Source organism: Aedes albopictus, chromosome 1 (assembly GCF_035046485.1).
Source record: "Aedes albopictus strain Foshan chromosome 1, AalbF5, whole genome shotgun sequence".
NCBI classification, from domain to species: Eukaryota; Metazoa; Arthropoda; class Insecta; order Diptera; family Culicidae; genus Aedes; species Aedes albopictus.
The window spans coordinates 61,332,478-61,348,319 of NC_085136.1; the positions used below are offsets into that span (position 1 = coordinate 61,332,478).

Sequence of the window (15,842 nt, forward strand, 5' to 3'; positions counted from 1 at the left end):
AGTTACGACAGCGCAAGTTTTGGTTGTATAGAAGTTAATTTTACGTTATTCTAACCTTGTGTTGAAATAACGTAAAATAAACTTCTATACACCCAAAACTTGCGCTGTCGTAACTAATATAGAACATGTGTGTTGCTTGGGTGTTGTTACATTCCTAATACGTTGTAATATGCTACAGGTCCATGAACATTTTTCTGTAAGGAACTAATTTTCATAGATGTTCTAGGTCCTCCAAGAACTTCCATGAGTAAAGACCTGAAGATTTACAAGCGTTATCAATGGTTTGTTGTCACATTACTGATACAATGTCTCGTCCTACAGGTCCAGGGAGCATAGTTCTGTAGAGAAATAATTTCAAAGATGATCTAGGACCTCCAAGAATTTCCGCGAGTAAAGGCCTCAAGATCTACAAGCGTAATCAATGGATTGTTTTACATTTCTAATACGTTGTAAAATGCTACAGGTCCATGAATCATTTTTCTGTATAGAAATGATTTCCACAGATGTTCTAGGTCTTCCAAAAACTTCCATGAGTAAAGACCTGAAGATCTACAAGCGTTATCAATGGTTTGTTCTTACATTAATGATACAGTGTAACGTCCTACAGGTAAAGGGAGCATAGTTCTGTAGAGAAATAATTTCTAAAGATAATCTAGGACCTCCAAGAACTTCCACGAGTGAAGACCTGACGATCTACAAGAGTTATCAATGGTGTGTAGCCACAATACTGATATAGTGTAGCGTCCTACAGGTCCAGGGAGCACAGTTCTGTATAGAAATAATTTCCAAGGATGATCTAGGAACTCCAAGAACTTCCATGAGTAAAGACCTGAATATCTACAAGCGTTATCAATGGTTTGTTGTCACATTTCTAATACAGTGTAGCGTTCTATAGGCCCAGGGAGCATAGTTCTATAGAGAAATAATTTCCAAAGATGATCTAGGACCTCCAAGAACTTCCACAAGTAAAGACCTTGAGATTTATAAGCGCAATTAATGGAAGTTCCCAAGAACTTCCACGAGTATAGACCTGAAGATCTACAAGCGTTATCAATGGTTTGTTGTCACATTACTGATACAGTATAACGTCCTAAAGTCCAGGGAACATAGTTCTGTTGAGAAATAATTGCCAAACATCTTCTAGGTACTCCAAGAGCTTTCATGAGTAAAATCCTTAAGATCTACAATCATAATCAATGGATTGTTGTTACACTACTTATACGGTGCAGGATCATTCAAGACCATGGAGCATTGAGCTGAAGAGAACAAATCTTCAAAGATATTCTAAGTCCTCCAAGAACTTCCGCGAGTAGAGGCCTTAAGATCTACAAGGGCAATATGTGGATTTTCATTATATTATTGATGCTGTGAAACATCCTACAGGTCCATGGAGAATCGTTGTGTAATGAACTAATTTCCAAAGATGTTTTATGTTTCCCAAGAACTTTCGTGAAAAAAAAAACCCTTAGGATCTCTAAGCGTAATCAATGAATTGTTGTTTCATTACTGATGCGGTGCAACATCCTTCAGGTTTACCGGTTGTCAACTGCGACTGCGATAGCTATGAAGTTTGGTCAACTTCGGACTTATATTTAAATTCTCGCATTGGTAAAGAATTCAAAAGAAAGATGATTGGGTAATTTCTGTTTGGGTTTGGTCACTACGAAACATAAATGTTGCTGACTGATGAGTTAGTTTTATTGATTATACATACTCAATAAGTACCTCATTATACTCCAAAAGTGAGATGCTTTGGAAACAAAACTCGAATATCATTCGTCCGAGTTCCAAATACCTGAATAATATACGCTCGAGTTTCTTTCGCCCAAAAAATTACTCGCTCGAAAATAACGTTTCCCGCATATGAAATCTCAAAATGCATTGTTGCAATACTAATCTGGAATTGCGGTCCAATTGTTTACCATAATGCAAATGCTTGAATTAATATTTCAATGCCCAATGCCTGCATATCGTGCAGTGATAATCCGTGATTGAAAAATAACGTTTATTACATACATCACAAGCGTGATGTTACCGTCGATAGTTGTTTGTAAGGGTCTATATACGCAAGAGTACTTGGAAGACCTAAAGCATTCTTGGAAATCAAGACTCTACAGAACTGTCTTCCATGGACCTGTAGGACGTTGCACCGCATCAGTAATGCAACAAAAGTCCATTGATTATGCTTATTGATCTTAAGGCCTTTACTCGCGAAAGATCTTGGATTACCAAGAAAATCTTTGATAATAACTTCTCTATAGAACCGTGCTCCATAAATCTGTATGATGTTACACCGTATAAGGAATGTAAAAGCAACTGATTAATTACGCTAGTAGATTCAGGAATTTACTTGCTGAAGTTCTGGATGACCCGGAACACGTTAACGGAATCTTGCGCCAAGGACCTGTAGGATGTTTCACTGCATCAGTTATGTAACAAAATTTCATTTTAATACTTGTAGACCTTACATAGACCTACGAGATGTTACACGGTATCAATATTGCAACAATTACCGATTGATTTTGTTTATAGATCTTGAGGCCTTTACTCGCAGAAGATCTTGGAGGTCCTAAAATATCTTGGAAAAGTACGTCTCTACAGATCTATGCTCTAAAGACCTGAAGGATGTTGCACCGTATCAGTAATGTAACTACAATCCATTTATTCCGCTTGTAGATCTTAAATTCTTTATTCTCGGAAATTTCTGGATCACCTAGAGCATATTTGGGAAGTTTCTTTTCTACAGAACTATGCTCCATGGATGTGTAGGATGTTACATCGCATCAATAATATAGCAAAAATTAATTGATTACGGTCGTAGATTTTCAGGCCTGAACTCTTGAAAGTTCTTGGAGGTCCTAGAATATCTTTGAAAACTACGTCTCTACAGAACTATGCTCTAAAGACCTGTAGGATGTTGCACCGTTTATTCGCGGAAGTTCTTGGATGCCCTAGAATATCCTTGAAAACAACATCTCTTCAGAACTATGCTCCATGGACATGTAGGATGTTACACCGTATCAGTAATGTAACTATAATCCATCGATTACACTTGTAAATCTTAAGGTCACTACTCGCGGAAGTTCTTGGATGCCCTAGAATATCCTTGAAAATTACTTCTCGTCAGAACTATGCTCCATGGACCTGCACGATGTTACACCGCATCAATAATATAGCAACAATTAATTGATTACGCTCGTAGATTTTCAGGACTGTACTCGCGGAAGTTCTTGGAGGTCCTAGAATATCTTTGAGAACTACGTCTCTACAGAACTATGCTCTAAGGACCTGTAGGATGTTGCACCGTATCAATAATGTGACGACAATCCATCGATTACGCTTGTAGATCTTAAGGCCTTTATTCGTGGAAGTTCTAGGATGCCCTAGAATATCCTTGAAAACAACTTCTCTTCAGAACTACACTCCCGTTCAAAAGTTTGGGGTCACCCCCTCAAAAACATGTCATTTTTTTAGGCCCATATCTCCGCCAATTTGCGTCCGATTTCAAAACCCTAGGTTTCATTCAAAAGAAAATAAGTCAAAGAAACTTTGGACATGATTTAAAAGAAACTTTTACAAAAAAAATTGTATGTAAACTTTACCCAAAGTTACCAAATTTTCTAAAAAATAAATATAAACTTACGGCACTGTCGCTGGAAATTGGGTCGACCAAATTTTAGGATGAGCGCGGTAAAATCACCCATTTTCTATTAGCTTTCAACTGCTTTTTACAGAACTTAGCTAAAAAATCTAGAAAAAAAGTTGTTAAGTAAATTAATCCTTGATGTCATCGGCCAAAAGTTTGGGGTCACTATCGTAAAACATGGAAAAGTGATTTGTTGATATCTTTGTCATTTTTCATTCAATTTTAATTCTTCTTGGCATATTTGAAACAAAATGAATAATACTTACTGCATAGACATTGAACCACACATATTTGTTGAAATTTACATACAAAAACTTAATGTAAAGTTGCCTCATTTTTTGAAGCGTGGTAAAATGTGCTAACTTTACATAACATTTTTATATACAAAAATCGTTAAATACGTTAAGTTGAAGACATCAAACGTAAATTTAGTTAATTATCTATGAAATGAGCCAAAAATAATTAAAATTGAACTATAGATGACGAAGATATCACCAAATCACTTTTCCATGTTTTACGAAAGTGACCCCAAACTTTTGGCCGATACATCATGTTGAGGGGTGACCCCAAACTTTTGGTCGATGATATCAAGGATTAATTTACTTAATAACTTTTTTTTCTAGATTTTTTAGCTAAGTTCTGTAAAAAGCAGTTGAAAGCTAATAGAAAATGGGTCATACTACCGCTCTCATCTTAAAATTTGGTCGACCCAACTTCCAGCGACACTGCCGTAAGTTTATATTCATTTTTTAGAAAATTTGGCAATTTTGGGTTAAGTTTACATACGATTTTTTTTTGTAAAAGTTTCTTTTAAATCATGTCCAAAGTTTCTTTGACTTATTATCTTTTGAATGAAATCTAGGGTTTTGAAATCGGACGCAAATTGGCAGAGATATGGGCCTAAAAAAATGACATGTTTTTGAGGGGGTGACCCCAAATTTTTGAACGAGAATGTATGTTCCATGGACCTGTAGGATGTTACACCGCATCAATAATATAGCAACAATTAATTACGCTCGTAGATTTTCAGGCCTTTACTCTCGGAAGTTATTGGAGATCTTAGAATATCTTTGAAAACTACGTCTCTACAGAACTATGCTCTAAGGACCTGTAAGATGTTGCACCGTATCAGTAATGTGACTGCAATCCATCCATTTCGCTTGTAGATCCTAAGAGCTTTATTCGCGGAAGTTCTTGGATGCCCTAGAATATCCTTGAAAACAACATCTCATCAGAACTATACTCCATGGACATGTAGGATGTTACACCGTATCAGTAATGTAACTATAATCCATCAATTACACTTGTAAATCTTAAGGCCACTACTCGCGGAAGTTCTTGGATGCCCTAGAATATCCTTGAAAATTACTTCTCTTCAGAACTATGCTCCATGGACCTGTAGGACGCTGAACCATACTTCATAAATCACCTTTAGGAAACCCCCCATAGATTAACCCTCCCTTCAACAAACAGACCCCCCCCTCCACACATCCCATTCCTGCAGACCTCTTACATCATCATCCAACTCTACCTCATACCACTTTTCAACTTTTCCCATAAATCCCCTTTCTTCCTACTAGTAAAAGTTCCCTTCCCCGAGTAGGTGGAAAAATCTGATGAATAGCATATTCAGTTATGATTGATTGAATTACTGAAGAGCAAAAATTGATATTGGTTTGATTGATATAAGAGGTAAAAGAACAGAAATAATAGCAAAATCTATTATGGTGAACTACTCAATAATAGCTCATTAAGATATTACAAGATCAAAACAATAGCAGACAAGATTTGTCACTTTTTTCTAGAAAAAAAAAAATAAAAAAATGGCAGCATCCAGCATCGAACCTACGACCTTAGGATTCACAGGCGGCGATGCTTACCACTCAACTGTGGCTCGCTGTTGTAAATTACATGGGAATAAGATCATGCGGTTCTTCGTATCCACAGCTCAGAAAGGGGCACATGGCATTTCACTAACATTGAGCCATCTCTATGGGTGTATGTGTTCCATTTCGTGCAGAAGAGCTAAACTTGTTCTTATGTAGAAATTTTCAGCTATTTCGACAAGAACAACAACTGATACCATATCACTTTGAGCTATTCGTGAGATATTCACTAGATTTTTGAATAACTCATCAAAATCACATCGAGCTATGACAGCAAAAAGTGTTCGATTTGAGATATGATTTAGATATTCTCGTCTACCCGGGTCTAGACACTTAGCGCGAGAAAGTTGAAAAACCCGTGTTAATTCGCGAAGCAGTGTAAAAATAGACCTAAGTGTATTATGGCGGCAAGTTTTTGATTCAGTGTTATCATAAATTTGATGTTTTTTGCCTTTCTCGTACACTAAGTGTACTGGAAAGGCTATATGTTCACTCCAAAAACGACTTTTTGATAGAAGGCCCGGAGGGTCGTGTCACATATACCAATCAACTCAGCTCGACGAATTGAGGTGATGTCTGTGTGTATGTATGTGTGTGTGTATGTATGTGTGTATGTGTGGATGTGTGTGTACAAAAAACTCACATCACTTTTTTTGCAGTAAACCTCAACCGATTTTAATGACCGACGATTCATTCGACACGGAATCTGGTCCCATTATTTCCTATTGAAAATGGTTCGGATCGGTCCAGCCGTTCCGGAGTAATGGCCATTTAGGTTTTCTGGACCGGTACCCCAGGAAGGGGCCAGATATGAAAATGCTACAACCCTATGCACGCGACACATAAAACCGCGGCATTTTCCATAACCTGATGAACGGTATGCAGGAAAATACTCTCAGACCATATCTGAACCGGTAGTGTTCCAGAACCGGTTCCGGGTGTCCCGCCGGAAGTGGCCAAATAAAAAAGTGAACCAAATCCATGCATGCGACACATCAAATAGCGGCTTTTTCGATAACCTGATTAACGGTATGCAGGAAAATAGGCTCTCACCATATTAGAAACTACAGGTAGTGTTCCGGAACCGGTTCTGAGTGTCGCGCCGGAATTGGCCAAATACAAAAGTGAACCAAACCCATGCATGCGACACACCAAATTGCAGCTTTTCTGATAAGCAGGAAAAGAGTCTTAGACCATATCTGAACCGGTGGTGTTCCGGAACCGATTCCGAGTGTCCCGCCGGAAGTGGCCAAATACATAAGTGAACCAAAGTAATGCATGCAACACATCAAATTGCGGCTTTTTCGAAAACCCGATGAACGATTAGCAAGAAAATAGAACCAGACTACATTACAAACTACCGGTAGTGTTCCGGAATCGGTTGCAGTTGTCCCGCCGGAAGTGGTCAAATGTAAAAGAGAACCAAACCCATGCATGTGACACATCAAATCGCAGCTTTTTAGGTAATCTGATGAACGATTAACAAAAAAAAATTTCAGACCACATTAGGGAAAACCAGTAGTGTTCCAGAACCGATTCCGGGTGTCCCGCCTGAAGTGGACGAATGTGGAAGGAAACCAAACACATGCGTGCGGTTCATTAAATACAGGCTTTTTCGATAACCTGAAGAACAATCAGCAAGAAAATAGTCTCAGATCACATTAGAGACTACCGGTAGTGTTCCAGAACCGGTTCCAGGTGTCCTGCTGGAATTGGTAAAATGTAAAAATGATCCATACCCATGCATGTGACACATCAATTCGTGGCTTTCTAGGAAATCGGGTGAACAGTTAGAGGAAACTAGTTTCATGCCATATTTGGGACAATTGGTATTGTCCTGGTTCCAGATGTCTCGCCGTAAGTGGTAAAATGTAAAATTGAACCAAACTCATGCATTCGGTGCATCAAATCACGGCTTTTTCGATTACCTGATGAACGGTTAGTAAGAAAATAGGCACAGACTACATAAGTTACTACCGGTAGTGTTTGTGGTTCCGGGTGTCCCGCCGGAAGTGGCCATATTTCATTTCATTTATTTAGTTCACATCAAATTCATGATAATACTGAATCAACAATTTGCCGCCATAATACTCGATTTGCAGCTGCAGCTCTCCATCCTCGGTCACGCCCAACACTCGCCAGATCACGCTCCACCTGGTTCGCCCATCGTGCTCTCTGCGCTCCACGCCTTCTTGTGCCGACCGGATCAGTTGCAAACACCAGCTTTGCAGGGTTGTTGTCCGGCATTCTTGCAACATGCCCTGCCCACCGTATCCTTCCGGCTTTGGCCACCTTCTGGATGCTGGGTTCGCCGTAAAGTGCAGCGAGCTCGTGGTTCATTCTTCTCCGCCACACACCGTTCTCCTGCACACCGCCGAAGATCGTCCTTAGCACCCGTCGCTCGAAAACTCCGAGTGCTTGCAGGTCCTCCTCGAGCATCGTCCATGTCTCGTGTCCGTAGAGAACCACCGGTCTTATTAACGTCTTGTACATGGTACATTTGGTGCGGGGGTGAATCTTTTTTGACCGCAGTTTCTTCTGGAGCCCATAGTAGGCACGACTTCCACTGATGATGCGCCTTCGTATTTCACGGCTCACGTTATTGTCAGCCGTTAGCAAGGAACCGAGGTAGACGAATTCTTCTACCACCTCGAAAGTATCCCCGTCTATCGTAACATTGCTGCCAAGGCTTGTCTTGTCTCGCTCAGTCCCCCCTACCAGCATGTACTTTGTCTTAGCCGCATTCACCACCAGTCCGACCTTTGCTGCTTCACGTTTCAGGCGGGTGTACAGTTCTGCCACCGTTCCAAATGTTCTGGCAATAATATCCATGTCATCCGCAAAACAGACAAATTGGCTGGATTTCGTGAAGATCGTACCCCGGCTGTTGAGCCCGGCTCGTCGCATAACACCTTCCAGGGCGATGTTGAATAGTAGGCAGGAAAGTCCATCACCTTGTCGTAGTCCCCGTCGAGATTCAAATGAACTGGATAGCTCACCCGAAATCCTTACGCTGTTCTGCACACCGTTCATCGTTGCTCTTATCAGTCTAGTCAGCTTCCCGGGAAAGCTGTTCTCGTCCATAATTTTCCATAGCTCTGTGCGGTCGATACTGTCGTATGCCGCTTTGAAGTCGATGAACAGGTGGTGCGTTGGGACCTGGTATTCACGGCATTTCTGGAGGATTTGCCGTACGGTGAAGATCTGGTCCGTTGTCGACCGGCCGTCGATGAAGCCGGCTTGGTAACTTCCCACGAACTCATTTACTTTAGGTGAAAGACGACGGAAGATGATCTGGGATAGCACTTTGTAGGCGGCACTCAAAACGGTGATCGCTCGAAAGTTCTCACACATTAACTTGTCGCCTTTCTTGTGGATGGGACAGATTATCCCTTCCTTCCACTCCTCCGGTAGCTGTTCGGTTTCCCAGATCTTGACTACTAACTGGTGCAGACAGGTGGCCAACTTTTCCGGGCCCATCTTGATGAGTTCTGCTGCGATACCGTCCTTACCAGCCGCTTTGTTGTTTTTGAGCTGGTGGATGGCATCCTTAACTTCCCTCAGCGTGGGAGTTGGTTCGTTCCCGTCCTCTGCTGCACCAACATAGTCATTTCCTCCGCTGCCTTGGTCCTCCGTGCCTACATTCTCTTCGCCATTCAGGTGCTCGTCGAAGTGCTGCTTCCACCTTTCGATCACCTCACGTTTGTCCGTCAGGAGGCTCCCTTCCTTATCCCTGCATATTTCGGCTTGCGGCACGTAGCCTTTGCGGGATGCGTTGAGCTTCTGGTAGAACTTGCGTGTTTCCTGTGAACGGCACAGCAGTTCCATTTCCTCGCACTCCGCTTCTTCCAGGAGGCGCTTTTTCTCCCGGAAGAGACGGGTCTGCTGCTTCCGCTTCTGTCTGTATCGCTCCACATTCTGTCAGGTTCCATGCTGCAGCATTACCGCCCGCGCTGCATCCTTCTCCTCCAGAACCGCTCTGCACTCCTCGTCGAACCAATCGTTTCGTCGACTCCGTTCTACGTACCCGATTGTGCTCTCGGCTGCGTTGTTGATGGCTGCTTTCACTGTACTCCAGCAGTCCTCTAGAGGGGCCACATCGAGCACACCCTCGTCCGGCAACGCTGCCTCGAGATTCTGCGCGTATGCGGTGGCGACATCCGGTTGCTTCAGTCGCTCTAGATCGTACCGGGGCGGCCGCCGGTAATGTACGTTGTTAATAACGGAGAGTTTTGGGCGCAGTTTAACCATCACCAGGTAGTGATCGGAGTCGATATTAGCGCCACGATAGGTCCTGACGTCGATAATGTCGGAGAAGTGCCGTCCATCAATCAGAACGTGGTCGATTTGCGATTCCGTTTGTTGTGGTGATCTCCAGGTGTAACGATACGGGAGGCTGTGCTGGAAGAAGGTGCTACGAATGGCCATGTTCTTGGAGGCGGCGAAATCGATGAGGCGTAGGCCATTTTCGTTCGTCAGCTGGTGGGCGCTGAACTTTCCAATCGTCGGTCTGAATTCCTCCTCCTGGCCTACCTGAGCGTTTAGATCCCCTATGATGATCTTGACGTCGTGGTTTGGGCAGCGGTCGTACTCGCGTTCGAGCTGCGCGTAAAATGCGTCTTTGTCATCATCAGTGCTTCCGGAGTGAGGGCTGTGCACGTTTATTATGCTAATGTTGAAGAATCGGCCCTTGATTCTCAACCTGCACATTCTTTCGTCGATCGGCCACCAACCGATCACGCGCCTCTGCATGTCGCCCATCACTATAAAAGCTGTTCCCAGCTCACGTGTGTTGCCGCAACTCTGGTAGATGGTATGATTACCTCTAAACGTTCGCACCATAGATCCTGTCCAACACACCTCCTGCAGCGCTACGATTCCGAACCCGCGGTCCTTCAGTATATCGGCGAGTATGCGGGTGCTCCCGATGAAGTTGAGAGATCTGCAGTTCCACGTACCGAGCTTCCAATCGCAAGTCCCTTTTCGTCGCTGTGGTCGTCGCCATTGGTATCGGTTCGCATTCTTCTCTTGTTGATTTTCCGGTGCTAGTCTTTTTTACGGCTGGCTCGCAGGGCCTGACACCAACCCACTAACCCAGGGAGCTGGGCTTACCTTCCCGGAAGCTACGGGTTCTGCATTGGCATTTCCTCCAACTACAGTGCTAAATAGCTAGGCTCGAGCGCCATATACAAAAGTTAATCAAACTAATGCATGCCACACATCAAATCGCGGCTTTTTTGATAACCTGATTACCGGTTAGCAAGAAAATAGGCTCAAACCACATTAGAGACTACCAGCAGTATTACAGAACCAACTTTGGGTGCCTTTGCCGGAACTACGAAAGTGAGCAAAATCATAGCAAGCGATAGATATGTGTAATTGTTCTCTTCATCATGATAAAACTAAAGTGATCTCAGAACTCATCAAATCACACCATTTCAGATTCCTACTCATCCTTACAGTCAACGTTGTATGGGAAAATTAAAATTTAATCGCAACAACCCTGAACATTTTTTTTTCAATCCCCTTTTGCGTCTAAAGTTACTACACAAAATTCTGATGTGACTGGTTGCGCCCTCGCGCTCTGTAATGTGGTTCAAATTTTATTGCGATTTAGTTTGGGAAATTTCACTTGCTTGCAAAGTGGATATGAAAAATCATGAAGATAGAGCTGTCGCATGTCTAGTTTTGGGGTAATTCCGACGCCCGCAACAGGCCCAGATTGGGTTGGCCTGTTGCACATTACCACTACCGTCTACCCCCGTTGGTTTGAACGAAAACTCATGCAAATCAACGGGGTTCATTTTCGAAATATGAACTTCTAGTAACCCTATGGGCATTAGTATGGGACACGCTTGTATGGAAAAAATAAATCCTCGCTCCAGTCGACGTTTTAGATTCCATTTTGGTCCCATATGAACTGTACAAAATTTCAGCGCAAGCGGTTCAAAGTTTACATAGGATTTACTATGGGAAAAGTTACACTTTCAAACAAAAAATCCCAGAGGTCGCCCTTTGTCTCCTAAATTCAAATCGATCAACACTTCTTGTAGAACAATCATTTTTGAAACTTTCCTTCGAAGACCGCAAAACGATTGAATGCTTGTGAAAAAAGTTATTGATTTATTACCGATTAGTGATCAAACGAACGGCAAGAATTTGATATTTGTCCCATACTAATGGGCATCGAAAAACACACTGATGGTAACCCTTTTTGCTGTTTTGTTTTGATTCTGCGTTCTGCTTCACCCCGTTTCGTGAGCAGAATGACGTATGAACCATTTGTGCAGATAAGGAAGGGGGGGATTCAAATTAAAAACTGTTCAGATTAGATGAGGTTAAACCAACGGGGATAGTTGGTACCAGACACTCATCACCCAGCTGGACATGTTTGCCGCAGGTTGCACATTTTTTGCACAAGCATCCACACAAGCGGTCTTGATGAGGATCGCAGCAATCTGCGCGCGCGGGTGGCTGCGTTTTTGTTCCAACTGTCACGTTTATCTGCGTCCCGTAAGATTTTTTTTTTTTTTTTTTTTTTTTTTTTTTTTTTTTTTTTTTTAGTTTGGCCGGTGAAAGTATGAAACGGCTGATGGTGCTACGCCATCCGGCAGCCAGAATATGTAAAAGTTTTGTTCAAGTGATTCTAGTGAATGTTGATTTCCAAAGTGCGAATTGTGATGCGGGCTGCAAAAGTAATCAAATCTAGCTTTACGAAGTGTTTCACCAGTACGCAGTTAGGATTCACAAAGGACATTTGGGGACGAAACTTTTAAATTGCTCGCTGAAAGGAAGAAAAGTGCACTCGTTTTTGTACGTGAATCGAGTCTTAACAAGCGTACAGACTCGAATGTTGTGATGGTGTAGAACAGTTGGAAAGATTACCATTATATTTGCAACCAATGAATAGCGTGTGATCAGACTGACATGAAACAGCAGTAGCTGAAATTGATAAAATTTCATCATGGTTCGGCAGTACACTCGGTGAGAATGTTCCTTTTACCATAATACAATGAAGCGAATACTTGAGACGATGTTTGGTGGTGTAACAAAACTGTTTATACAATGATCTTCAGCCTCAATAAAATAACCCATTTTATTACTATTTTATCATTATTAATCAACTTAATTTCAAGAGTATTTAGTTAAATTAAATTATCTAATGGTTGAATTATCATATCTTCTACTAATTTTTACTCTCCAGCGGTAACCAGGTAAATGATTGAACTAAATGTATAATATAATTGTTCTACGCTTTTTCGCCAAGGAAAGCATCCCATAAAACCCCATCCACATCTAACTCCAGATATCTATGAAGTGGGCCAAGTTCTTGGACATATTCTGAGTAGATATCTAATCAACATTTCCTCCCCATCCCCGCTGATCGTAAGGACCTGGCCAGGTGTCGAGAGTTCGTTAAATGAAAGGTTTGTCAAGTCCCAGACAACTTTTCCGGCGCATTAAACGTCTCTATCGACAGCCACCCCAGGATGTGTACGGTCGGCTATGCTATGCTATGCTATGCTAAGCATCCAATCATTTTGCGGTCTTCGAAGAATGGTTCAAGGATGAATTTTCTTCAAGATACATTGATCGATTTGATTTAAGGAGACAAGGGGCGACCTCTGGGATATTTTCTTCGTAAGTGTAACATTTCTCTTAATAAATTCTATGCAAACTTAGAACCGCTTGCTAAATGATAGTTTCACCGATTGTGCTGAAATTTTGCAAAGTTCAAATGGAATCCAAAAAGTCGACTAGAGCCAGGATTTTTTTTCATACAAGTGTGTCCCAATGGGACACTGTCCCATACTACCCTCCATACATCAAGGAGAATTTTCATGTCGTAATGTATTTGACTAGAATCTTCACTTTCTTCATAAGGTTTTAGGGCGGGGTAGCAATGCAACTTCGCATCAAAACTTTAAAAATCACGTAGCCACTTTCGCGGTAGTCCGTAGATCAGTAGTTCCGCTTACCATCATCATTTTGCCGGAATTCTATTTCGCCAAGCGAAGAAGCTACACCACAAAGTGAACACTCGAACTCGCACAAACAGACTGAGACTGACTCACCGCCGCCGTGATGTGTATTTTCAGCCGGCCGCGGTCGAGCAGCGCCGCTCGCCAGAATCGTTTGCTTATAAATTATAGCCAAACAACGTGCTTTACTTACGTTAGGTGTATACTAAGCTTGTCGATGGTGGTGACCTACGCTAACAGGAACCCGTATCAGCATTGAGTTTGTATCGCATCGCCAGTCGGAAAAAGATAAGCAGTGGCCACTGTTCATCTGCAGCTATGGCACCTGTGAATGGGGAAGTTTTAGTTGAAACTGTTGCGTCCAGTTATCGAAGGCATACGGTAGGCGATAGCGTACATGTGCAGAATGGCCGGCGCTGTGCAAGTGTTGCGCGAATTATTTCCAAGAAGCCATAAAATAGTCATTCCACGTCGAATCGAGTAATTTTCGGCTGGCACGATAACGTAAAATGGCCCATCAAAATTGTCGTCCAACTCTAAATTTCATTGTTTTTATCATCTGTTCGATAACGATATCGTCATCTGATTCCATTTCGAATGAATCACGATCATGCACTCAATTCTGTCGTTTGCTGCTGTTACTTTATAATACTCTGACTTCAGTCAAACCTTAAATTACATTCTACATTACATTAAATCTAGAGCAAAGAGTTTGCTCCTGGGGATTCGACATGAGGCTTCCTGGGGTTTCAGCGAAGCCTTAACCCTTTGAAGCCGGAATTATTCCAAGCGTTATTATCTACGTTTTTCGGTTGTTTTGGTGCTTAAAAGCATAAAAAGGGTGGAATATCGTGTAGAATTTTTTTCTGGATATCCCAGGTCATCCAAACTGTTCTTGAGTATAGATCCTTAAGTCTACGGATGTAACGGTAACTTATTTCAGTATACAAAGTTACTATTTGTAATCTATCATGACCAGTAACTCTTCTTCTTCTTCCTTCTTCTTTATGGCTCTACGTCCCCACTGGGACTTGGCCTGCCTCGCTTCAACTTAGTGTTCTTTGAGCATTTCCACAGTTATTGATTGAAGGGCTTTCTTTGCCTGCCATTGCATGAAATTGTATATTGTGAGGCAAGTACAATGATACACTATGCCCAGGGAGTCGAGAAAATTTTCCCGACCGGAACGGGAATCGAACCCGCCGTCTCCGGATTGGCGATCCATAGCCTTAACCACTAGGCTAACTGGAGACCCTGCCCAGTAACTCTTGTGAATGTTCAATAGATGGTATCAGATCAGTCGGGATATCCTAGGTCATCCAAACTGTTTATGAGTTTAGATGCTAAAGTCTACGGGTGTAACGGTAACTTCTTTCATTATACAAAACTACTATTTGTAATCTATCATGTCCAGTAATTCTTCTGAAAATTCAATGATGTGATACTGTCATCTGTTGGGATATCCTAGGTCATCCAAACCGCTCTTGAGATTACATTTTAAAGTCTACGGGTGCAATGGTAGCTTCCTTCATTATACAAAGCTACGATTGGTAATGTCCAATAAATCTTCTGAATGTTCAATGGACATCATAAGATCAGCCGGGGCCATCCCAACCAATAATAATGTTTAATATTGTATGTTTCATTCACAAGAAAATGCGCTGCCAACTTCCAGTCGGCATTTCTGAATCATCGCGAGCAATCAAGCACCACCTCTGCTGTTGTTTGTTTTGTAGAGATCGGAGAACGGCTGGCGACGACTCTGGCGACGGTTTCACTCGCGACGGATTCAAATCGTCTCGTTCAATGAGGGGGAGACTCGTCAATATCTAGCATCTACAGCAATAGAAGTTTCTGGTTGGCTACTATCTGAGATGAAATCGCCTCATGTCACAGTGGTTGTTTTTATCAATTAAGCTTCATAACATTAAGGAAGTCCATAATATCCCAAAATTATATAACAATGCTTATTGTTCCGCCAATTACTTTGGTAAGTACAGTGGATTATGTAACACTACTTAACGCCCAAATCACACACTTGTCACAGAAGAGTCACTACGGTGCAGGTTTTTGTTACGCAGAAGTCACTGTGACTTACTTCTAGTAAGTAAGCGTTTATTTCTTAGGAGTTAGTCATTGTGACTTCTGCGCAGCAAAAATCTGCGCCGCCGTGACTCTTTTGTGACAAGTGTGTTACTTGGGTTCTGCGTAATAAAAACCTGCGCTGCCGTGACTTTTCTGTGACAAGTGTGTTACTTGGGTGTAGTGACAAAAGCTATTATCACATTTGTAGACCTGAAGCTATGGTATTCGGAGTAGTGTTGTTGA

The 15,842-nt window shown here is 42.0% G+C and overlaps 1 protein-coding gene across 1 annotated transcript in view; it reads right to left on the bottom strand.

The window, feature by feature from the left end:
* LOC109406853 (uncharacterized) overlaps window positions 1-13,670 on the bottom strand; it is a 32,450-nt gene extending 18,780 nt beyond the window's left edge. Inside the window, exon 1 of the mRNA XM_029868239.2 lies at window positions 13,512-13,670. Within this exon, the coding sequence (XP_029724099.2) occupies window positions 13,512-13,520 (9 nt within the window). The 5' untranslated portion in view covers window positions 13,521-13,670. The remainder of the gene's footprint in view (window positions 1-13,511) is intronic.
* Window positions 13,671-15,842: the final 2,172 nt, after the last annotated feature.